We start from the raw sequence: 26459 nt of genomic DNA, 5'->3' as shown, positions 1-26459 counted from the left end.
AACGGTCCCTCCCGGACTCCTACGGGAGCCGGGCTCCTCCATCAACAGCAGAACGGCTCCGCCCGGACTCCTACGGGAGCCGGGCTCCTCCATCGACAGCGGAACGGCTCCGCCCGAACTCCTACGGGAGCCGGGCTCCTCCATCAACAGTAAAACGGCCCCGCCCGGACTCCTACGGGAGCCGGGCTCTGCCATCGACAGCAGAACGGCTCCGTCCGGACTCCTACGGGAACCGGGCTCCGTCATCAGCAGCAGGGCGGCTCCGTCCGGACTCCTACGGGAGCCAGGTTCCGCCTGCAACTTCGGGTGTTGGGTATAAAATACCCGCAGTCGAAATCAACAGCAGAACGGCCCCTCCCGGACTCCTACGGGAGCCGGGCTCCTCCATCAACAGCAGAACGGCTCCGCCCGGACTCCTACGGGAGCCGGGCTCCTCCATCGACAGCGGAACGGCTCCGCCCGGACTCCTACGGGAGCCGGGCTCCTCCATCGACAGCGGAACGGCTCCGCCCGGACTCCTACGGGAGCCGGGCTCCTCCATCGACAGCAGAACGGCTCCGCCCGGACTCCTACGGGAGTCGGGCTCCTCCATCAACAGCAAAACGGCCCCGCCCGGACTCCTACGGGAGCCGGACTCTGCCATCGACAGCAGAACGGCTCCGTCCGGACTCCTACGGGAACCGGGCTCCGTCATCAGCAGCAGGGCGGCTCCGTCCGGACTCCTTCGGGAGCCAGGTTCTGCCTGCAACTTCGGCTCCGAGAGGGTTCCTCCCGGACTCCTACGGGAGCAAAGCTCCGACCTCAGTATCAGCTGCTGGAGCCGGACCCCACCCACGACCTCAACCGAAAGGGGGACTCCTCCCGGACTCCTGCAAAGGCCAAACTCTGACCACTACCGAGCCTTGATCAACAGATCCGTGTCCCTTGGCAGATAACAATAACTGCCATGATCCTATTCCACTTCCTGTAGCGGATTCCGCGTGGCTCCACCTCCCCCTGCGGCGGACCCACTACTCTCTGACAGGCTGTGTCAACGGCCACGATTCTGCTCCGCTCCCTGCGACAGGTGCTGCACGATTCCACTACTCGCTGACAACTAGCGACAACGGACGCCGCCCCACTACCTGCAACAGGCCCTACGTGGCAGGCTATGGCGATAGCCACGGGTCTACCCCGCTATCTTTCGCAATCAATTTTCCTGACTATGGGCGGCCCACTACCAGGCGGTTACAAACGTCGCCATCAATCCTTTGCCTCCTCCGCCTATAAAAGGGAGATCCAGATATGTTATTCTTTAAGCTCCTTTTCTTTATCTCAAAACTCTGCTAAATTCTCCGTTCGAGCACTCCATTCTGGTTGAGGCAGAAAACTGACTTGAGCGTCGGAGGGTCTTGCCGGAGCAACCCCACCTCCGGTTTAGACTTCCCTTGCAGGTCCCGGCGGCGACCGCGGCTTCCCCGACTCCAGCTTCTTCGGCGCAAACGGATTTTTGCACCAACATCCAACATATGCAACTGATATTTAATCATAAGGGCTCAAGCTATGAAACAATAACAATAACAAGGACCTTCCCATGAGATGTCATATGATACAATGAACCATCATTTGGGTTGAAATAAAGATAGTAATAACTAATAATACCCGCCCCATCTGTGATAAATAATTGATCTGAAACAACAATTTGGGATGATTAGAAAATAGCAAGATATGTGCCTCGTCTGCATAACATGAGACAATCAATGTCAATCCCATTAGTACAAGCATTATATGGGGTAAAAATAATATAGTGAGCCCCAATTTGTTGGACTATCAGATAACCAAAAACAATGCTGCATAAGAAAAAAGAAGGCCGACACAAAAGCAAACATAAACCGGACCCTTCCCATCAGCTACTTGTAATTGTAATAAAATATCATTTGGGAGAAAATAAGAATAATAAGTGCATCTGCATAAATAAGAAATAGGATAAATGCTATACCCCATGTGCAATAGTTGCCTACCTATACCACACCCATTAGTAAGAACATCATACAGATAAGAGGCTGCACAAACAAATTGATAAGGAGCTGCCAACCATTACAAATATAGCAAAGAATGGGCTGCCAACAAGTTAAATTCCAACACCAGCCAAAGGATGAGGCAGCATTAAATATATTAAAGATGAAAGCAATCCCTATACAATATAAAGCCAACACTTCATCAGGCTGCAAACAATGTAAAGTGTAAATATACAATCAGTTTGCCAAAAATTAAAATCCAAAAATATCATGTAGGAGGAATATAAAATGCCAAGAAATAGCCTATAACAGATGGTTAGAAGGTTAAGGGCGATCAATTGGAATTAGTAAATCAAGATAGCCCACCATCAGATTTTATGGTGTTTGGGGGAATAAGGCAGAATAAGCTCTTATTCCACCTAGAATTGGGCAATCAAATGCTACCTTAGGATTTTAAACTCTTTCTTTTTTTAAAAGCTATATATTTTCTTTTGATAGAATATGGAGGAAGTAAGGTACTTTATAATTAATTTAAAGTAACTATTTGTATAAAAAAAAAAAATTGAAGAGGTACAAAGGGATAGAAAAAAATTAAAAAGAAACTCTAAAGGATGCACAAGTGCACATTTGATGATGTTCTACAATCATTTTCTCCAGCACCCGGTGTTCTCATAGATGAAAAAAAGTACATAGTCCTTTTAGAACTGAAAAATGAATGCCTGCCAATAAAAGAAGATTCTTTTGTTTTTCTCCATCCAAATATGGATGTCCAAAAATGTGTACATAAGCAACCTACTGATCTTGTGCCCTTTTTAGGATTGGTTGAATATGCCTTCTCCTCCAAGAATCTATTTAATTGGGGATAATCTGACATAGACAAATGAATCTTATATTAAATTATCATATTTGGTATAAAAAATGAAAGAAAAAAATAGTTAAAAAATTGGTAGGCCTCATATTTATTTTTTCTAGAAAAGATAAAATAAATATCATAGAAAAATTGGTATTTGATAAATTTTTGAGTGGTGATAACCCATATTTGATAAAAATATCCTTCATAAAGCGGCATATATAATCATTGAATTTATTCTGATATCTTTCCAAATTCATTTAATAAAAAAATTTATAAAAAAATTAAGATGGAGATAGCTTATGCAACAAACTATATAATTATAAATCATATAAAAACTAATTAGAGATGGCAATGCTATCTAGTATTAAAAAATATTTTATATTGAAGGGCATATTTATAAATTTTATCATATTCCTATATAGAATTACCTCCAATGAAATGTAGTAATTTTTTTCCATCATTATTTTCTGAGGTAATTTTTTTATCAATCAAATATAATAAAAATTATTTTCTTTCGTAATCATTTTTTCAAATAAATGATTTTCATGAATCGTCAGATTATTTTATAATTTAACACATCCCAATGAAATGGACCTAAGATGTATACGAAGAGTGAAAATTTGATGGCCATCCTTTAATATTTAGACAAAATTTTACTTTTTATCAAATTACCAAGAAATATATTAAGGCGAAAGAGTCGAGTTCATTCTTGTGGGTACGTTGAAGCTTATCATACAACATTTTTGAAAATCTGTGTGACCCCATACCTTTTCTTTCTTCCTGTGTTGTTACTCTTCCGATCATTCATCTATTATAATCGTCATCCAAGTCATTTTAGAGAATCGTGGATAACGACTCATGTGAAAACTCTGGAAGCCTTTTTCTTTGGATGACTTCAAAGACTTTTGCTCTGAGATGACTTGTCCAACAAAATTATAGCCATTAGAAAAACTACATAAGAAAAGCAAAATCAAACCAATGCCTATGCCTTTTGATTCTTTAGTATGTCTCTAAATTGTTTTTTGATGCTTATTTCGCTTTTAAAGATAGAAATAATCCATCAAAATTTATGAAGGAATTTTATTAAAGCAAAACTCAAACCTAGGTTATTTTTACCTAACCACTTATAATTTAATTTATTAACTGTTGGCACCCTACATTCACATAGAATTGAACCTGTACTTTTCGGAACATGAACATTGTTTTTTTTTTTGAAAAACTGCTCAATTCTGTGTTTTTAATTTTGTGTTCCAGATCCTGATGTTCACTTATTTTCAAATTTGCAAGACCTATTCTTTCTGGAGTCTAGAAATTTAACTTTGTAAAACTTTTCCACCCCTTGATCAATCTTACCATGAATCGCTGATGCAGCTCAGCTCCATTGTAGCTTTACATTTTCTTTTTTTTTTTTTTTTTTGGGTTATCGATGCTTTCATTGCTAGAGTGTAGAGATGTCTTATATTTAGATTAGCACTGATCATAGAGATAATAAGGATCTTTCCAGCTTGTTGGGCGGAGCGTAGCCTGCGGTATGAATCCAATCAGATTCTGATTATATCTCGATGTATCTATTTTGACGAGATATGTTGTCTTGAAAATGTGAGTATTTTTCTAGTATTTTTTTTTTCTCTTCTAGTCCGTAATCTCCACGATTAAAAGATACTGAAAATCTTCGTCTTTCTCCGCCCGTGATTTTTTTCTTGATTTAAAAATTTTTCATGTAAATCCTGTGTGTTTGCATTATTCTTTATCTCTTCGATTTTTTGTTTATTGATATCTTGCTACAACATAGAGAAAGAACCCTCTTTGTTAAGAGTTTTTTTCAAAATAATGACAATCTAGCATCCACATCTAATTTGTCATGATAAATTCATACAAGTTCAGGAAAGACACCATAATAAACATACAAAACATGATGATGGACAATATGTGGCAATTCAAAACCAGGCTACCATGATCTAAAAGCAGCATTAAGACCTTGCATCATGGTACTCTAAGAGGATCAATCAAAATATACATATCGAAGCCAGCATAACCCTAGGAGGAGGGCAGAGGCTTCATCTCTGCTTTGATAGCTGCACCCAGATGATCATAAGCTTGCCCCCATGCAGTTTTCATTTCTGGGCACCACATGTCTGGAACTGCATCTTTTATTGTGTCTAATAGTGCAGACTTTACAACCTGTATGGCCATTAGCAGATCATTATCAGCTTACACTAATTAACAAGAAAGATCTAATCTCAAACAAGAGAATATATGGAAGGAATGCTGCACTTTGGTAGCCCTCTTTATCAAGAGGGAACATTCTTATAAGTATTTTTTTTTTCATAGTTTTGTTAAATATTTGTCACATATTTTTCTTCATTTTGTCTTAGTATATAGTTTCTTATCATTATGACAAGACTATGCATCAGATTTTATAGTCAAACCGTATTATGCAAATCATTGGTCAATTAGGAAATAATCCCTGATTTCTTCGCATTTGGTGCTTCACAAGGGATGTGAATGGGTGAACATATTATTATACCAGGAATAAAATATCCCAAGGTTAACAAAGGCCTCTGGGCTGGCCCATTTATATTTTGTTTAAGGGCCTATTCTTTTGTGAGTAAAAAATTTACCAACAAATCTAAATTTTCTTAGATAAATATTTTTCAGATAATATTTAGATAAAAAAATTTATCCATATTCTTTTACATATGGAAAAGTTGCTTCAAAATCCGTTATCCATATTCTTTTACATTACTACTTTCATGGGTAAGTTGGTAAAATTTATCGATATTTTTCATAATATTTTTTAGAGAAAGTGGACAACCAAGTTATTGAATATTGAATAATGAAGATATTAGAAATGAAGACGGTATATCTTAAGAATAAATGTCTACTTTATTGATTGATGAAAAATTGATTTATCCATTCTCTAGGTGGATAAGATTTTCTCTTATTTGATGGATAAATATTATTCATGAAAAAATAACTTATGCATCTTAAAAAATATGAGAATAAAGATAAACATAAATAAGTTGGTCAATAAAAAAATTGGTTGACTTTTTCATGCTATTTATCTACCAAAGAACGGGTTTTGTTTTTCATTGTCCTTGCTTCAGTCAACAATTACCTAAAGACACAACTATGGGTTTTATCATCTCATTGCTAAGCTAAAAGTAATTCATTTTATAATTTCTCTGCATGTGACATTGTGAGATCCAACATCTTGTTGTATTAATGATTTAAGGGTCAGGATATGCTTGATTCCAATCCATTTCCAAGACATTTATAAGTTTTTTATGCACACTTGCAGGACTTTCAGATGGCTGTAGTTCGAGTGTTTCTAACATCCCTGTTACCTTTCAATAGGTTATGAACAGCTCATAAATCCGGGCCAATTAATTTTACCTCGAAATGTTCATCAACCAGACCAAACTTGGAATGAGTGTCGCCCAGCTTCTTCAGGGTTGCTTCCCTCAATGTAACTTTGCCAGCTTTCCGCAGTTGCACTGCTGACTCACAGGTCTGCACCCAGAATTAAAAAGAAAGATCAAATTTAGTGAAGATATGGAAGATAGCGGGCCATGTCAAAAAGAAACAAACGACAGATGAATAGATTGCTTCTTTGGTAAAAATTTTCTAAGTTACTGTTTTTTGTGTACCAGTATTATCCATACTTTTATTAGCCTTTTGGTTATGGCATTTTTCTGAAATTTCTGTGATTCTACAAAAACATTTGAGCTACAGAAAATGGGATATGCAGTTTTTGTACATATAATATTTTTTTTTTTTTGAATTATGAACTTCATATCAATCAATGTATTGAATTAATCATGTTAGTATCATCATTAGGTCCTGGTTAATGAATGTATCCTATCTTCAGAATGCCCTATTAAACCTTCTTTGTTTTTCACAATTACATTGGTCATTTTTTAGAGATTCAATTCAAGATGTGAATCCAGAGATAACTCAAAGTGACTAAAATCTCATGAGATTTTTCTTTCTTTTGGAGTTGAATTGCATTGAGCTAGTCAAAAAATCATCTCTTGATTTACCAGTTTCACTTAACTCCACCAGCAAATTGTGCTTTCATAACACTTAAAATCTGACATGTCATACCACCGACATCACATGGTTAGATGTTCAAAAATTTGCAAAACCATCCCATGTGTATTACAAAATCATCTCTTGATTTACATGCTGCACTTAACTCCACTAGCAAATTGTGCTTCCATGACACTGAAAATCAGACTTATTATGCCAGCCACATCACATGGGTAGGTGTTCAAAAATTTGCAAAACTATCATGTCCACATTACACTAACTCCAATTTAGGAGATTATTGATAAATTTTCTCTCAAGAATTTAAATTCTGTGGAGTAGGAACATCTCATTTCTCCAAAAAAAAAAAAAAAAGAGATATTTTGATATCGCACCTTCCGTGAGTTCCGATTATGTATCCTTTACCTCCCTTCCTCTCTTCTTTTTTTCCTCACTTTCTTCATTTATTTATTTTTTAATAATTTCTTTCTTCTTTTCTTCTTTTCTTATTTCTTCCTTCTTTTTTTCTTTCTTTCTCCGTATTTCTTTTTTTTTTCCTTCCTTCTTTTCTTTACCTTTGCTTATTTTTCCCTTCCCTTCTTCTCTTCTATACTTTCTTTTTTACTCCTCTTCTTTTTTTCCATACCTTTTCTTCTTTTCTCTTCATTAGGGATGAAAGTAGTATAGATAATAGCTATTCGGATACATTTTTATATTCAAATTTATTAGAATATGAATAAAAATTTAAGGATCTAATTAATATCCGTATCTGTATCCATATCTATCAAAAAAAATTGATATGGATATGGATAGATAACTATCTAATTTATATCCAAATATTTAAATCTATCTGCAATCTTATATAATTTTATACAATACTTATTATTTTTTAAAAAATATATATAACCATATAAACATGCTATTAACTTAATTTATTATCTATTTATTAATATCTTTGATTTTATAGCCATAAAGTTTAATTATTCAACTTATATCCGTACTTCTAATATCCAAATTATTTCTGTATCTATTTAAAATAAATATAAATCTAAATTTTTATATTCGAATAATATCCATATTCATATTTATATTCGTCAGAAAAAATAAATATGGATATGGATATCTATATCCGATCTAGTTTCAGACCTATCTTTCATTCCTTTCCTTTTCCTCTTCTTCTCTTCCTCTTATTTCCTTTTTCTCATCCTTCTTTCTTTTCTTTCCTCCTCCTTCTTTATCTGTGTTGCGGCCAATCGCCTCGTCGCCCGATCGCCGGGAAGCGTGCACCTGCAAAAGGAAGTCCGCACTGACCGGAGGCGGCTCCGGCGGGGACCCTTCGACGGTCAAGTCAGAGAGGTGACTGGACAACAGTGAAATGTAGACGGAGAGCTCTGAGAAAGAGAGAAAGAGAGAGAGAGGAGCGAGCCTGCGTTTGTGGGAGAGACGGGCGGATCGATCCCTTGCACTGTTGCCTTCCCCGGTATATATAGTGGAGCATGGTATGGCGCCGTCATTAATGGCGCGGACAAGTGAGGAACTGTCAACTCACTGTAGACTGTCAGGGTCGCCGTGAAGATGTCACATCGCCGTGGGGGCTGTCAAATCATCAGGGTTGACAATGCCTCTGGCAGGACAATGCCCCAAAACGGCCGTGCCGCATGTTGCTGTCAGAACTGACAAGGTCTGGCGGCTGTACGGCGGTTGGAGGAGTCGGCCGACCCTAGGTCGGCGGCCAGCAGAGTGGCGTCGGGTTCCTCCGTCGGTCGGCGAGTTTCATATGAGTCGGCCGTCAGACCTCTGGGTTCGGCCGGTCGGGAAAGATACGCCCGACATATCCTCAGTCGGCGATGGACCGTTGAATGGCCGGTAGTGGCGTCTGTCAGTCGGGCGCCCCCGGCCGTCGGTCGGTCGGTCAGCCAGTCGGAGTCGTCCGTCGGTGTCGGTCGGTCGGTCGGTCCGACCGTCAATCGGTCGGTACGTTCGTCGGTCAGTCGGGCAGTTGATCGGGACGCCAGTCGGTCGGTCGGTCGGTGGGTATCCCCCAACAATCTGTTTTCTCACGGAAACAAGACATGATGGCCGGGATATCCCCCATCTGTAAGATTGAGCTTGGTTGTTCTTTGAGTTATCACGCTCTTGTTTTTACTACTTGGAAGAATAGGGATGAAAATGGGCCGGATAATGTTAACAGGCATCAATTTGGGTCTGGCCCAGTTCAATCGCTCCAAATAAAATATCTTCCTACTTATTTCTTGGTGACAAATTAGCATGCGGCACCGGTCCAATCACAGAGAGAGCAACGGGTGGCTGCTTTGCCAGCCTCCCTTATCCTCAAAAAAAGATCTTAGGGTGGTAGCTCGTGATTCCACCAACCTCCATGAATCACAGCACTTCCCAGACCTCACAGCCATCACAGGCCGCACCCTAGCATTACCTTTCTTAGCGGATATCATGATGCAAGCCCCATGAGAGCTCTACTATCTCTATTCCTCACCACCACAAGCAATAAGAGGTAGAGGATAAAGTTCAGAACAGATACCATAGCGAAGACCGCCATGGCATGGCTTTTAAGCTTTGGGTTTTTGTCCAGGGACACGTTGGAGTCGCGCAGGAAAGAGAACAACTGCGTTGCTGAAGGTGCAATCTCAAAGATCCTATATGAACACATAATGCTCAGCAACAAAATTATAAACTTGCAAGAGAATTATTGATAGAAATTAAGTACAAGAAAGGATCATAAAAGAAAGCATATGTTGGATTTTATCGCTGCAAAAGATCCTATATTCAATTATGTCCTCAAATTTTTATGATCTTAAAGGTATTTTAAATTTTGAGAAGATATAACTCAAAAAGTACGTAATTTTTCAGGCCACCTTAAGGGAATGAAATCCAACAGTCTAATCATAAGAAATAAGTATGAGAAGATGGGAGAAGAAATGGGAAGATACCTCATGAAAAACTTCAGAGAGATTGCTGCTGCATCCTTCTTCATCACAGTCCATGACTTCAGCACAAAAGACTCTTGCTCTTCGCCGAAGGATATCGCTGGTGATTCCTCCATTTTCGATCTCTTTGCTGAGCTTCCTTGTAGTGAAGTGTTTAAATAGACCGAGAAAAGGTGCTGGAGGGATTCAGAGGATTTTTGTTTTTATTTTGTTGGGGGGTGGGGGTCGGGGTGGCCTTTAAAGGCCTGGTAGAACCAAGAGGTCAAGAGGTAGTGCACGTGTCCTTCAACGTGGCACCAGGTTTTGATGATCAAATCATGAAATCATGATGTCTCATGTTAGCACCATGTCTGACAGCTCCCACGAGCATCTTACTCCTTATTTCACCAAGTAGATTATGAGCGCGTGTGATGCCTCTGATGGAAGACTCTCAATATTTGTATGTGGGATACTTTGGATGATTAGGGAAGTGATAAGAGCTTGGGGAGCAAGGGAATTGAAATTGGAATGGTTGGGCTAATGATAGAAGCTAATTAAATATGCTACTACTGTTTCTTGGTTGATAGCATCTGACAGGTACCGGTGACCTTGAAATTTTGGTTGAGCAAGGGAGTATGATACCACCTTGGGTATACCCCAAATAATTGATAACCTTCTCTACCTGGACTTTGTTTATGATATCGTTCTATGAAGCAGCGCATAAGTAACATAAAATGCATTAGTACATCTTCTAATAGAAAAATATATTCACATGTTATTATATAAGTTTACAGAATTGCGAGGAAATCTCACAAAAAGGTGTTACATGTTAGAAGATGTATAACATCGCTGTCACTGGACTGCAGAGGCTATCGGGCTTTTAGGAGAAATGGCGACCATACAGATGTAACAAAATATTTATAAATAATTAACACTATACATGTATATGAAATGTGGATACCAACTACAAACTACAAAGTCAAAAACAAAATTATGTAATTTAAAATATTTATTAATAAATTAGAACTCCATTACTTATACATTGTAATTATAAAATCTTTCTAAGCTGCATTTCTTGAATCTTTTAATCTTACTCCCAAAGAGTGAAACAAGCAAAATTTTGTAATTTTACATGTGCTGAGTCCGGTAATTGCTTGGTAACTTGAAAAGTTTTGGTCATCAGGGAAGGGAAAGTGACTTGCGGAAGGAGACAGAGCAGACTGCATTGGTTGGGACATAATATAATATAATATATAATATATGTAAATAACATTATTCATTGCTTAGCATTTTAATTTTCTTCATCTGAAAGGAACTCATGGCCTGATTCTATTAAGAAAGCCGGATTATTTTAATCTTGGATTCAATACCCGCTAGGACACAGCCAAAATGACTGGCATTCTCCATGTCAACCAACTTTGAAATGTTTGCTTTCATAGAATACATATGCGAAAATCATACATTTTTTGATATACAAAAATCCCCGTTAAGTTCTTCCCACCAATAAACATTTCAAGAGACGAGTCCAGTTTTAAGATCTAAGTTAAATGCAAGGAAATAAGCAATGCCTGTACATCTACTTTGGTCCAGAGGCACAACTCTGCGTAACGAGTCCTGCTATCATTTTGTATAAGTTTGCATAGTTCTCTAGACTTTTCATGGGAAACTTACCATCCAGAAAACGTAATCACACCCAGGCCCATGGGGTATCATAGCAACTAGATATATTCCTGCACAAGATAAAGGCCAACTGCACTCATATGCAAAAAGTGTGAAAGTTCTGCTTTACAAAAGTTCTGCTGTACTAAAGAAGCATAACTAAGCAAACTGAACTTCTTATCTAAGAACTTCTCATCCAAATCCATAACTTATTTTTGGAGCTGAAACATCTGACTCAAATGGTATTTCAATTCGCTCTTTAACAAGACAACGTGGCTTCCCATCTTCAATCACCAGAATTTTCCCAGGGGGGCACTGAATAGAATCCTGTCTTTCCTCTTCTGCTGGCTTACCGAACAACTGCAGGGCTTGGAACTGAATGGCTCCTTTTATATGCATTGGCTTGTAACCGGCTAAGCTTAGGATAGACATGACACTAACAAATGTTATCACAGACTTGGCTACCAATCCAAAAGCAAATCTTAATCCTCTTGGTGGGTTTCTGTTCCCCTGGTGAGGGCTCTGGTTCTTTTCTGATTCAACCATGATCCTCTTGGTTTCACGGATGTGATCAGCTGTCAACCCATTTTGACAAAGCTTGTACTTATTAGGGAAGTGGGAAGAAGGACAGAGATCATCCAGAACGAACAAGTCAGGTAGGTGACTGGGGTATGGAGGGAGGATGAGTCCATCATCATGATCAACAGTTTCACCAGCAAAGGCAGTGGCTTCATGAATCACTTCTAAGTCCTCCCCTTTGTACTCCTTGAGTTTGCTAAGTAATACCATCCGGCTGCGATCAATCTGGGCTAGAATCGTTTCTCTCTCATATCTTTGTTGCTGTTGCAGAGCCTGTGCACAGCAGAAAGAAGTAAAAACCTTCTAAATAGATGTAAAGGGAGTGTTTTTACCAGTTTCTAGGGAGATATACGTTATTTTAATTCATTAGAGACCATCACCAAACAAATTTGATCTGAAAGTTTCAGAGGAGATCCATGTTAGAAGAAGATTGCACAATAGAAAATTTTCCCAAGTTCCGGCGACCCTTAGCGTGGAAACTGGAAATGGATAACACAACAACCTATAAGCATGATAATAAACCAGGACATGAGTTATATGCTACTTTATTAGGCATAAAGGTACAACGTACTGCAAATCCACCAAACATAAACATGAGAAACAAGTAGTTTTTTGAGAGAAAAAAATGGGCGCCCTGGAGCATAAGGCTTCTGTCACCATGGGGTGTGGGGAGAGTCCGATGAATGCAACCTTATACCCATACATGGAGAGGCTCTTTCTGTGTTTTGAACTTCTGCTACCCAGGTCATAATCGAGCAACCTCCTTATCATTACACCAAGGTCTGCTCTTCAGAAACATGCTGTACTTACAAATAGCAAATGGCATGATCATGCAGCCACGCTCTAACAAACTATTTGAGAATCCCTAAAAGCCTAACGGATGCCCCATAAAAGATTAACATAAGCACCGACATGAGTATAAATGTTGCTATATACATCAACCAACAATGCTCACTCAAGTGATGCTTCTTATGCAAACAAAACATATATTAAGAAGGTAACATCAGTGAGACAAATATAGCAAATAACTTTTAACACCTTCAAAAAAGACATACGATTGATTATCTCATAAATAGGTCGGTTGATCATTCGCCCACCAAAAAGGGTCCGGACTTCACATAATTGTACGTCATCATAACTGAAGGGTAGGGCTGGATGGTTAAACTTGACAACAAGGATAAATAGATATATCTAGACAAAGGACCATTTCAGTTTGTTACATGGTAAAGGTTAATTTTCTAATGGGAAAAAAAACTGTCAAACATGTCATTTCACTTTCAAGATTCTTGTGCAATTCTTGAATAATTAAATATAACGGTACACAATAGAAGTAGTAGGTAATACATTTGATCTTAGTTCCAAGTCAGAAACATAATTTGTATGACATGTCATGTGTGATCAAAATGAACAACTTCTGCAATTAAATAGGTTATATTATATTCAGTTTTTTTAGGAAAGCATGGAATTAGAACTTGATGTCGGCTGTCACACGAAGTTCAATTCGTTCCTCCAATTGCCAAAATATCCACAGAAGAGTCATAGAGTGCTATATGTTTATTCATGGATAAGCACAACCTAAGTCATTTAGTTCATTGAGGCTTGATAAGCAAGATTAGTTCCGAGTACATGGATAAAAAATGTTACACTATTTTCTTCTAAGGGCATCACTTGGTGTAAGCTTGATCAATTGCTGAAAACTTTTCCTCAATTATGAGATGAATTTAGTAGTTTAAAGAACATTGGAACACCACCGCGGTGGTAGCCCATGCGGAACGGGCCTTGGCATCTGCTCCGCGCGTCACAGGTCCAAGGCCATGCGCAGTCGATTAAATGAGAAGATTTATCCCCGATGCCTGTGCGGGTGGGGGCAGATGCGGTTTCTGGTCTGCCGTGTGTGGGTGGGGGCAGATGAGGTGGGGCCGAGGGTGACGTACTCACCTGACTTGGAGTCCCCTCTCGAGCATGGTGGGGAGGGGATTGCGCTTATTGCTCCCCGCATCGAACATTAACTCAGTGGGGTGGGAGCCTCATGGTCAAGCCCAGAGGGGATTGCTATGCCGGTGAGCCCCCCTCACCCCATTTTTCTTACCAAAAAAAAAAAAAAGAACACTGGAACAAGGATACATTCCTAAGCAAGAAAAATTTAGAGTTAAAACAATGTTAGAAACACAATATCAAAAATTCTAATTGAAGAAAGTGAGAGCAGAAGCAGATTTTAGTGCAGCACTTAGAAAATTACAGACAGAGAGTTAGAAAAATTGATAAGCATAATGAAATACTTTAAAATTGATAACCCATGATATCTAATTGGCCTTGTAGAAACAATTATTAAGAAGATTTAAGTTGGAGCAATAAAGAAAAGGAGTAACCAAATAAACATGTTCACATATCCATGAGGCAAAGATAAGAAGCACTGGGAAGAAGAAGACTGGATCAGTTTGTAAAGCTGTAGTTTCAAGATCGGGCGCCATGCTGCTACCTGATTAGTATGGTATGGTACCAGACCATATTGTACTGCCTCTCAGTACACAAATGCACCGATACAGCTTTTTTTTTTTGGTTATTTCAATTTTTTGGTTTTTGAGGATTATTTTAAGATTTATGGATATTTAAAAGGAAAGAAATAAAAGAAGGAATGAAGAAGAAAATGAAAGAAAGAAAGAAAGGAAGGAAGGAAAGAAGAAGAAAAAGGAAAGAAATAAAGGGAGGGACATAGATCCTTACAATCCTAAAAGATCCTAATTCCAAGATGTGAACTTGAGTATATACTGTTATTTTTATTTGGATCATAAGATCCAGGTCATGGATTACAAGATATTACTAATGATGATCATAACACCTTTTGGTGTATTGCCACGTTTATTTTTTTTAATTTAATTTATTTAATCTTGAAAGGTAATCTTAGTACTATAATTCTCATACTTAGTATTTTAAGTTGAGACTGATTTGACATTTATATTGATCTAACATCCAGTTTCATCTCCAAAAAATATCTATTTATGATTTTTCAAAAAATAGAGAAAATATTGTACACAGAATATTTTTATATATTTCAGGTTTTAGTTAATTCATGGACCATGGTATGTAGCTCCTCTCTATGCTCTTTATTTATTTATTTATTTATTTTTTGCTTGTTCTATAAATAATGGTAGCTTTTTCACGAACCATAGAAGCTGCTCATCACCAAGCTTAGAAACAGAGCATCCTTTTCATATATGTTCATGGTTCTTCAAGTTGCCATTAAGGGCTTTTGCTATTATTATCAGTCATTCACATCTTGATTTTGTGGATTACAACTGTCAGTGACTTATCCACACAACTAAAAGCTTGTCGAGAATGTTAATCAATGGATAATTCCCCTTTGCTCTTGGTTTTTTACTAGTACTATCATTCTCATAGAGTATTTTGAACAATTAATCTACATTTAGTTACCTCATTTTTTATTGGCAGTAGCTTTTTGAAATTTTGGATGTTTTAATTGTTGCAATTATCGATACTATATGAAGATTACCAAAATCCGAAAGATATTTTATACTTGGTTGGAGGCTAAAGTTTTAGAATGCTTTCATCTCTTGTAATGAGGGGCTTCTGCTTTAATCATTAGTCACAATCCTTTTGAGTTTGACTTAAGCACCATATAGTGAAGAGACTCCAAACTATCTTCTTTCCCAAACACGACAGGTTTTTCTTTCCTTGACTTGTTGATAGTAAGTACCAATATAATATACACTAACCCAACTTTCAATAGCTTTAACAAATTAGCATCTTAATTCATAAAAGATTATATGGATACAATTTCAGTATCAAACCTGATTTTAGCTCCATCATGACCACACCAAATGGTTAAATCTTCCGATACAAACTTAAGGACAAACAAGAGCCTCATACATAAAAGCAAGAAGTAACTTGCTTTAATAACTTTAGTAAAGCAGGTTATCATGGGGCTATAAAAATAGGCCATGAATAAAAGCAAAGCAAGAAGAGCATTACATTCATATATAAAAGCAAGAAGAAGCCGACTGGAGGGAGCATATTGGTGATTTTGGCATTCAAGTAATTAATTAATAATACATTTGTATTGACCAATTTATGAAAGCACTCCATCTATTCCATGCAAAGAAATTGAAGCATGACAAATGGAGACTCTGTGCAAACATCAAGAACAACATTAACAATATTATATATCAAGGTTTGAAGTGTGGTTCTAGACCGGGTATCAATTGGGGATTGGGTCGCAATGCTGCTAGAATGGTATCATCCTGAAAATTGTGGGCAGTTGGTATGCTAGTAATTCATTGGGAAGCCTTTTATATTTCTCATTTTCTCTCTTCTAGCATTTGTCATTTCTGATAGTTATATAGAGGGTCTATAGCGATTATTTGTCATAGTTGATGATTAGGATAGGTTTTTTGAGCCAATGATTGGATCTATGGTGCCAGTACTGGCACCAATTTGGTATGAGTTTATGGTGTCCATAATCTAGGCCATCTCTCCCCTTCTTTCTCTTTTCTCCCCTTCCTTGTTAGGAGTGAGTTGTACTTAGATGATGTACTAGCACAAGGCCTCTTCTTGGGCCTTTAGTCTGGAGACTAAGGCCCACAATGGGTCTAGTCTCTCGGTGGGCTGACTATACACATACGTACATACATACACACACATATACATAGATATATATCGACACATAGACACATATATACATGCACACACATATGTACATTTATACACAAATATGCATACACACACCCCTCTTTTTCTTGATTCATCCTCATTGGCACCACTAGTCCCAATCATCGATCCAATTGATATCGGCGGGTACAAACAAATGACAACCAGATAACCTGATTTTTTACCAGGACTTGATTTCTCCTTGGTTTAATCTAGCACCTCCAAAGCAGACCAAGATCGACTGGACCTTTTAAACCTTGATTCACCTTAATATCTACAATTCTAAAGCCAAAATAAGAACACAAAGGTCTGTGGCTACTAAATAGCCCAATTTTATGTGCAGTACAAAATGATTGCATTTGAAAGAAATGTCCAATTTAGTGTAAAGAATCCATCTAAAATGATGAGACAAGCTTGAAAAGGTTGAACTTTGAGGATAATAATGCTGAAGATTCACTTAATGGTGAATATTTAATACATAATGAAGGGTTAGTGAAGAAATCAGTGTTACCAAGGAATCAAACTTTCCTATGGTGAAAGACTGTGCACAATTTATATATTATTTTTAAAAGAGGAAGAAAAGAATGTGTCAAATTATATATCTACCAAAATGATTAGGAGGGAAAAACAAAAGCATGCCTAAGATATATGTTTCTTGTTGGATGTCAAGTGAATGAATAGCAGACTTCTTCTCCCAGAACCAGCAGACTTAACTAAAAGACTCATCATGACACAAAATCAAGAAATAAAGGCTCAATTTAGAAGTTTGTTGGAATAGCTTGCTTATCCAATGCTTCGCCATGAATATGTGATTTTATAGTCTTGATTGCGTCAAACCTCGTGGCAGGAGTTGGGTTGTTTGCTATTTCTAGCAACCACCATTCTTAAAGTACTCTGCACCTCTACTAATGCCTTATGATCTTCACTAAACCGACTCAGAAAAAACCTTGACACCTACTTTTGCATTTCTTCTCTATTCTCAGATATAAATCCAATAGAATCCCTCTCTCGCTCATACCCAACCTAGATCTCCCCCCTGAGGCCTCGATTGACACCTTCAATTTAACGTACTCCCCTTGTATAATCTGTAACAAAATCCTATCACGTCTAATCATTCAAAAGATCCAAAAAAATGTCATCTTTAGGACGTCTCCGCAGACCTGCTGCACTTAAAATATATGTTTTATTTTTTATTTTTACTTTTTGAATCAAAACATAAAGAAATCCTACACGCAGAACCTTCTAAAAACATCAGACATCGAAAGAACAATAACAGCGGAGAAAGAGATGAATACCTGCAGGGCACCGAGATGCCGCTCCAGTGACTCGAGTGCATCACGAATGCTAAGAAGGCTCTCTTCCTCCTCCTCTTCTTCCTCCCCCACCTCCTCCTCCACCGCCGCCCCCGCCGCCGCCGTTCCACCGCCACCAGGATCGGCTTCCCGGTCTCGATCCCCGCCGCTCCGATCGATGCAGTTGCTGATCTTGGCGCGGAGATCCGATGCTCGGGCCAGCACCAGCCCTATCTCCTCTCCCTCCATAGCCCTCGAATCCTTTCCCCCACTCTCTCTCTACAGTGGACAGGAAGCTGCGAGAACCGGACAAAGAGCGGCTTCACGACTTTCATATATTTCTCGCCCGAGAGGTAGTAGTTTGTTTGGACTTCGAGAAAGGAGAGGCTCCGAGTCCTCGGCCGCGATGAATGGTGACTGGTGAGCGAGGACCGGCTCGCCCCGGACGACATTGGCCGATCAAATAATCTCTGACTTTATAATTAATCAATAATTATATAGTCTTGTCTCGTCTATGTATAATAGCCAATAAACAAATTTCATAATGACATATCGAACTTTTTTATAACTACAGTGTGTGGTATGAAACTTTTTAATACTAAAATAACAACAATTGTATTATAATAGAATATAATAGAGGAATGATGATATTATTTTTCCAAATTAATGTACACTGAATAAAAACTCATCATTTTTCTTTTTCCTTTGGGTTATTATATATATAAATACACACGCACACACACACACATATAATAACTGAGGGTCCATAAAATTATAATATCTCCCTCTATAATATTATGGTAGTTGTTATTTAAATCTTGTGTTACAATTAAGATCCCATAATGCTAGAGGGCTCTCATTCCATGTACACAAAAAAGTTCTGCCAGGCGGTGAGGGGAACAGCGCACATAAGAATGATGCAGTTGAATATTTGAATACTAAGCATTACCAGGTGCAAAGATTTTTTCATGTGCATATAGCGGGAGTCCCAAGGAATTTTCCTTCAGCATATTATCACTAATTGTGCTTTGGTTCATGCAAAGCTAAGGCAATCCAAAGCTATAGTTAGGGTCGGGAACAAGGATCTCTTGGACAATTGTATCTTACAATTGCCAAGCAAGTCAATTAGTGTACCACTGAATGCATGTACAGACTGATGGTCCTTGGCACAGGATCAAGTGCATGAGTAAATCATGTATATGCACCGGTTTGGGATAGCATTTTCTTGATACTCTTTAAATTTATATTAAATCTTCATGTATTTGCTCCCAATATGCTCTCTATGTTGTCTTTATAGCACATTCCATCATCTCCTGATATTTAATTTGGCACCATTGTTATTTTGTTTGTCCCAATGAATAACAGCTACCAAGACAGTAATGTCTACAGATGCCGGCAATCCTCATCAGGCCTTGACAGGTTAGAGTGGAGTTTCCATACTTCCAATTGCAGCTGCAATTCCTATTGCAGCAGTTGAAATTGCAGACAAAAAAAACAAATATAAATGACTCCATTAGCTAAAGTAATCTAGATGCATCTACCACTTTAGTGCAGGAAAACCAATGATATTCTACCTTTGGGATCAAAGTTTGTGTCAAAATTAATTGATTTAAAAATTGATTTATATACAATAATACAGTATGTAGCCTTTATGTACACTTGTATCAACTCTTCTTGTACAAAAAAATAAATTAAAAAGAAAGAATAAAAGTAAACACTCAACTCATCTCATTCTAACACACATACACACACACAAATTCCCAAGCCTTTTTTCCTATCTTAGTGATGCATTTTGTCAGTTAATCTGAGGAAAAACTAATTCTCTTGATAGAAGATACCGAAAAGTGTGGTTGTAAGGTATCCATTCGATGAACTTGTTTGCTCTTCCTTGTTGGCATCGCTGCATGGCCATCCTAAGACTCTCAGGAAGATGGCGTTGAATCACATCCACCAAACTCTGTGAACTTAATTTTGTGTCTTTAGCATATGCATCAATCATCTTTGGCAGAAGGATCTTCTGCTCCTTGCAAATAGCGACCGATGCACGAATAAATTCTTCTTTTGCAGCTTCCATTTGTTGAGACAATCTCTTGGAAGTATATATTCGAACCTGAAGATCAAAATGCAACTCCAGTTTCATCAGAAGAGACTAACACTAGCACTAGTTTTACCGAGTTAGTAAATTTTTTCAGTACTAATTGAATATTAGTCATAAATAATTCTAAAATGGATATCAGGTGGTCTGAATTCTAAATAGAAGCAGAACATTAAGTTTTCTCATTAATCAAGATTTTAACAATATATGGTAATGTTTAAACAATATTGTAGGAGATAACCTGAGGAACTGCAATCCACATTAAGACTACTTTATCTCAGGCTATTAAAAGAATGTAGGATGATGCAGATCAATCCTTCTTTCTTATTTGCGCTCATACAGTCTAAATTTAAAACATAGCAGGACTAAATGTAAAATCTTACTGCAGGATCAGAAAGGCTTCCTGAACAAAGTGCAAAGCGTAGGAGCGGTTCTGGTTGCTTAATTGCATAGGCTTGCCACCCATCACCAGCTTTATACTTCATCCTTGGATAGAAAAATGTCCGAAGCCACTACAAATAAAAAAATAATAAAAAAAAAAAAAAAATTAGCCTCATTTTGAATTGTTTCTTGATGTTAGCAGTTCAATTAGTAGTGTGGCAAGTGAGAGGTCTTTTAACTTTGCCATAGCTAATTTTCCAGCAGACAGTAAACAAATAGTTGTCTTCTGCTCTGGAAGTACTGCTAGATAATCATTTATATCTCTTAGAAACTAGAAAACCTAACTAGTTTGTTGATGTTAAACTTTCTCCAAAAATGGTTAAGAATTTCAGTTACTCTTTTTAGTTACAATAAGAATTATGTCAGTATGAAACTTCTTTGGCATGATAGATGCATAACTTGGAACTGAAACAATTACCACTACTGAAGAGAGGCATTTCAGAAAGCATGAATGTGAGCATCGTTTATGTTAAAGTTGCAAAATTTCAAAGAAACATATACATATATCGAGAAGGATATGGGACACACCTGTCCAGGACAATTTATTTGGCATCCTAGAATTGAACCCTGTATTGTTGCTGCACTTACAGAGCGACCACCTACTATGCATGTAGCCTGTGGTGAAGTGATCATAATGAGGATATTTGTCACTCTCTAATCACTCAGCTAAACACACTTCTGTTTTGGGAGGTTAAAATCTTTGCCAATTGCCTTTGCATTTACCTTGATGAGAAGTGATGCCTTTTTTGCATTGTTTTGTGGAATGCCATATTCCAAATGTGCCTGCAGAGGGAGCACAAATTAGTACCACTCATAGAGGGCAAGAAAGATTATACATCAAAGATAGAAACAACATGATGGAGGTTTTACAACAATAGGTAAATCATTACATGCATCATTAAAGCATTGTGTATGTTGATCCAAAAGGCAAGCTTTTCTTCATTCTTCATCTTTCTTGGATCAACTGTTTCCAACCGGAGAATTATATACCTGAACAAATGAAAACATATGGTTAGAATAGCACACAGTTAATGGATTGCCTTCTTAAGGGTTATGGTTAATCACCAAAGGTATAGAACAGTGGTAAAAATGTGGTTTCTCGAAGAGACTAGTTATGTCATCAATTTGAATATCTCTATTTTTTTAAATGCTTTGGTAGAGATGAGCAGGCGAAAACAAATCTAAGCAGAAAAATGAAATAAAACAGGATTAAACATAATAAATAGATCAGCCAAAATAGTATTTTATACAACAGCTAATAATTTCATACACATGACACAAACTGATAATATCATAATCAGGATACTCACTTATAATTTTGTAGCATGTTTTCAATATCTTTCAACCTCCGACGATCCCTACAAATCAAAGACACCTCTGCCATCGCATTGTACGGTCCACTAAACTCTTTTAATCCTTCAACTCGGAAAGGATTTATTAACCGAGCATCCAGAGTACATTCTCTTTGATAGACAGGAGTCCACATATCTTCCAAATAATGAGGGGATAGCGCACTCATCGATGAAAAGGATGAAGTTGGAGAAGATGGGTATCCATGATGAACTAAAGGAGGGTCAGCGAGTTTGCAATATATAGCACCCATGCATCTCACCATATTCTCAGAAAGTTTATTAGGAGTCTCGGGAACATGATCAGCTAAGTGAGTACCAAGATATTCTGCTAAGCGGGTCACACCTGAAGCAGCATTCCGTTTTTCCTGTGCAGTAACAATCAAAATCCCAAACAAGAAGAAATTTCAGGTAGTCTTACAGTTGGTAGTAACAAAAGTGATAGACCATCCAGTGATAAGCAAACGTCTAGTTACCTTGAGAAAAGACAAAGGTTGAGAGTGGCATGAATAAAGAGCTCTAGCTAGACTTTCTTCTGAAGGTGATATTCTAGCTGAACAAACTGCACGTTGCGAAAGCGACGAATGGCTCCAGTGAACACCAGGACCAGCTAGCTTTTCCTGGCTCTTGACTTCATAAGCTTCACTCTCTGCATTGATAACCCATTCTCGAGGGAGCTGTATCCGATCAGATTGAACTGCTGGATTTTGTCTGTTATATGAGATGCCTAGCTTTGCAGATTCTTGAACTAGCGCTGGTTGGGTGCTTGATAGCTTTTTTGATCTCTCTCCAACAGAGGAGGGAGATATTGTGGATATTTGTTGGTCAAAAGCTTTTCGATAGAGTGATAGCAGATACTGCTCCAAGTACGTAACTTCTAACTCTAAAACGGCAATCTCCCTTATCAGTTCCTTAGCAGGCTGAGAGCAAATAAAGGTGGTATCATTTAACTTGCCAAGAACAAGATACAATAATTACAAAAAGATATTAAGCCAAGATGCACACAATACAAGTTCATAAATGAATCCAAATTCAGCAACAGAATTGATAATATAAGTTTTTAAGTCGAAGGCTTGAGCAAAAGCCAATCTTGGTGTTATGCCACAAATGAACAAGCAAAAAAAAAAACGTAGAAATTATCTCACAAAAGTTGTTTTATTCCATCAAATAATCTAGAGAGTCAAGTGGGTCAACATAAGCAATAGGACATATTCTTATGAAAACAACAAAAAGAAAACAATATTTATGACAGCATCTAAGACCCCGCTCACCCAAAACTCAAGATGTCTATGTGACAGCAAAAACCTCATCAGACTGACTCCTGCAACTGGGTGGTTATAAAGGAAAGTGAACATTTAAGATAGAAAACAGCAAAGAGCTACCTTTGGCATCAACGTATCATTTGAAGAATTAAGAGCAGAAGACTTAAATCCCAATGCTTTTTCTAGAGAACCACGCACCATTAACTGATCCTGTAGTCGTTTCTCAAGTTGCAGAATCTGCGGAGCACCGACAGAATATGGCATAACAATTAGTATGCAGAGATAACATGAATTGACTTCATAAAACCTACCATGATCATTAAGCAATTTCATTATCAGAAGAAATTTCGTGTCCAGTGCTCAAAATGTGTGGAGCTCTGTCAACAATTCCCACTGTTTTCATCAAACCAAATGAGAAGCTACAGCTTCTCATATGGCCTGGCAACAGTTTAATTTAAAGAACATTATCTGCTGCCAAGAAGAAGAGCTCCGAAGCAACAAGAGCATCACATGGTTTCCACCCAAAACAAGGACATGACCACTGTACAATAAAGGTGATTTGAGTAAATCTTTCTTCACATGTTGCTAGAGAAATTTGCATTTGAAATACAGGGTGTGGTTCCTGAGGAGGAGAAGGATCCAATCGCTTCTTGATATTTCATTTGAAATGTTGCAAGGTCTAATCAGAATCAGAAAACTCTTGGAAAAAAGAACAAAGCCTAATGTCCATATATGTATGACACATTGTTTAAATCTAGGCTTTACAATACTTTCCTATTAGTTAAATAAAATAGTATCAAACTCATTAAGAAATAGAAAAGAAAACCAAAATTTAAAGCCATCCATGGTCAAGAAACATTCAGTGTTCAAAAAATGATAAACTTGACCAATGATTTTGTCTTTTGAACATCCAGTGCTTGATGTTCATATGATCACAGCCTTTCTACAGTCATAATTGAAAAGTAAATGATTAATGACTGAGTTGGCAATAAGCCAATGGAGCTGAAGAATACTAGGCCACATTGGGCAGTCCAAATGAGAGTTGATATTTGAGAGGACTTAACAGAAAATCAAATATTGACAGTCAGATGAAGATGTTAAACAGCTTAGTAAGGAAAAAAAATCCCAGTATTCTTATTTCAGAGAGCTATAGGTTCCATTGCATACCTCTTGTTTCAAAGAATCCTGGATCTCAGCATCAGGCAGTGGTTTCTTCTTCACGTCAAAATCTCCCATGGCATTTCCCTTTTCCTAAAACTCAAATCAAATAAATAAATATCTATCATTTATTCTATTGAAAAAACCTAAGCTGATCATAGAGAAGAAAATTCACTCCTAATCCGATTAAATAAAGCCTTATTGCCGCCATGGCACCGTCTTCAGAACACCATCTTTTCCAGTTAACATGTGACTTAAAAAGTTCCTTCAAAACCAAAAGCGACAAGCATGGAAGAAAATAAGGTAAAGTTTCAGGTAGAAGTCTAAAATCCCCAAAGCTTAACACCTTTACAAATGGAGTAATTGAAAATAAGTTTTAGGTTCCTCAGCATATGCAAGCTAAAAATCCCAGCATTCATGATATACGAAATGTTACCAGCTTAATGGAGGGAATGATGACAAGAGTTTTACCAGCTTAATGTGATGAATGGCTTTCGATGAAGAATCCAATTTACCTTCCCTAATTCTCCTTTCAGAATCACTGCCATTACAAAATAACAATTATTAGCAAGGGTGCATCTAGAATCAATGCAGAATCTGTCAAAAAAACCAGATGCACATCTACAAACACCATATATTTTCGGGGTAAAACTCCTGACCACTTCCACCATTTTCTAGCTAAAATAACCAACCTTCCACTTTCCCAAAAGCCTTTGGATTCCTTGAAGAACCACTGACAACAAAAAGAGAGAAAAATAATAGTAGAAACAGATTTTTATAGATCAGCTACCTCTTGGAGCGCTTATGCCTTGAAGACATCTTGCTGGAATTCATTTCCTCCAGAAAAAGGCTTGTAGCATTTCACCTCTTGTATTTGGATGTCATAGCTTTCCTCAATAGCTTAGATTGTGAGAAACAGCTGAAAATATCACCAAACCTTCTGTGAGTGGGGTACAAGAGAGGACACTCTTCTGGCATTTAGCCACGACACAGGAATGCTTTATCAAAAGTAAATAAGGAACAGCATGGAAGCAGAATGAAGACATCTAAGTTACTGACATCCTTGACTGAGAGAGAAATGTAAGTTACTTGCCAAAACGGGTTGGTTAGCACTTTAGCAGCCAGGAGAACCGAAGCCAGTGATCCAGGGGCCAAACTGGTCTTTGGATATCCCTACTTCCCATCAAAATCCAACATTCTTTGCAGCGTGCAAAGCCACCACCGAAAGCATTCCCACCAATCAAACAATGATATAGAAAGGTCTAAGCCCAGCACAGGAAAGAGCTGAACTGCCACGCTTAGAGGCGCATAAACACTCCTGAAAGGAGATATTTGACCATGACACACTCTAAAATGCCTTAACTTTTAATTTCCTTTTGGAAAAATAGATTAATAAAGGTAGGCTTTATATGGAGAGCCACTAGTACAATAGTAGCAACAAATATCATGGAAACACTCTTTTGCACTTCTTTACTGACACAAGCTTATTAGAAGTTTGACAACATAAACCAAGTTTGGCTACCTGTGGGAACTGATGTTTGTCTGGTCAAGTTAAAATCTATCAGCAAAATTTCAGTTACTAATAAGTAATAAAAATGTTGGTTCTAAATTCAAATATTTGAGCATTTATGTAATGAAAATTTAAAACCAAGTTTTGACCGAAATGCCACTACACTCCCAGTTTTTCAGTGACACAACATTCATTAAAATCTAAAATGTGACAATATAAATGGATGAGGGCCAGGAATGCTGATTACTTTATCTATACATGTTTTATAGTCTAGACCCCTAAACTAGATTGCTCAGCATTAAAGACAAGGGGGTTTTAGCCGGAGAACGTTAAAAACTTTTTAAAGGAGAAAAAGTAAAGATAAACAACCCTCAAAAGGGATGAAAGTGAGGGATAAAGGTGGCATTGGGTACTTTAAAGGGAACTAGCTCTATTGGGTTTTTCCTCTTGCTTTGGGCTAACAAACTCCTAAAAAAGCTTAAGATACCTAAGTTGTCTTCTGTTCGAGAGAGCTTATTGTTTGTCAAAGAATCAATTTTTTAAATGATGTAGGCAGGCTTGGCCTTTTGCAATACCAAGGCAAGAGACAATGTGAGCAAAGAGGTCAGCAACACAGTCCCTTTTCCCTCAAGTGATGGGAAAAAAA

The 26459-nt window shown here is 37.9% G+C and overlaps 3 protein-coding genes across 4 annotated transcripts; all 3 read right to left on the bottom strand.

Moving 5' to 3' along the window:
* Positions 1 to 4643: 4643 nt before the first annotated feature.
* On the bottom strand, positions 4644 to 10033 carry LOC105060035 (anaerobic nitrite reductase NSHB1). The gene is made up of 4 exons (XM_010943614.4): positions 9828 to 10033; positions 9419 to 9533; positions 6247 to 6363; positions 4644 to 5031 (listed from the first exon to the last, which is right to left on the bottom strand). The coding sequence occupies exons 1-4, from the start codon at positions 9938 to 9940 to the stop codon at positions 4888 to 4890; spliced, it is 489 nt and encodes a 162-aa protein (XP_010941916.1). The 5' UTR covers positions 9941 to 10033; the 3' UTR covers positions 4644 to 4887.
* Positions 10034 to 11528: 1495 nt separating this feature from the next.
* On the bottom strand, positions 11529 to 18446 carry LOC105060036 (plastid division protein PDV2). The gene is made up of 2 exons (XM_010943615.4): positions 18002 to 18446; positions 11529 to 12314 (listed from the first exon to the last, which is right to left on the bottom strand). Exons 1-2 carry the CDS (start codon positions 18245 to 18247, stop codon positions 11655 to 11657), a joined length of 906 nt encoding a protein of 301 aa, XP_010941917.1. The 5' UTR covers positions 18248 to 18446; the 3' UTR covers positions 11529 to 11654.
* A 1140-nt stretch (positions 18447 to 19586) lies between these two features.
* Positions 19587 to 25697, bottom strand: LOC105060037 (uncharacterized). 2 transcript variants are annotated; one of them, XM_010943616.4, is made up of 12 exons: positions 25397 to 25697; positions 25094 to 25222; positions 24775 to 24844; positions 24313 to 24396; positions 23266 to 23382; positions 22360 to 22803; positions 21845 to 22251; positions 21425 to 21524; positions 21258 to 21317; positions 21063 to 21149; positions 20477 to 20605; positions 19587 to 20108 (listed from the first exon to the last, which is right to left on the bottom strand). In XM_010943616.4, the coding sequence occupies exons 2-12, from the start codon at positions 25135 to 25137 to the stop codon at positions 19794 to 19796; spliced, it is 1857 nt and encodes a 618-aa protein (XP_010941918.1). In that variant the 5' UTR covers positions 25138 to 25222; positions 25397 to 25697; the 3' UTR covers positions 19587 to 19793. The 2 variants fall into 2 exon arrangements, with proteins under 2 accessions (XP_010941918.1, XP_073115817.1); XM_073259716.1 differs by lacking the exon at positions 25397 to 25697 and having other exon boundaries at positions 24313 to 24568; positions 25094 to 25162.
* Positions 25698 to 26459: the final 762 nt, after the last annotated feature.

Source organism: Elaeis guineensis, chromosome 6 (assembly GCF_000442705.2).
Source record: "Elaeis guineensis isolate ETL-2024a chromosome 6, EG11, whole genome shotgun sequence".
Lineage (NCBI taxonomy): Eukaryota > Viridiplantae > Streptophyta > Magnoliopsida > Arecales > Arecaceae > Elaeis > Elaeis guineensis.
Note: the sequence above shows the minus strand (reverse complement) of the source record. Positions and strands in the feature narration are given on the sequence as shown.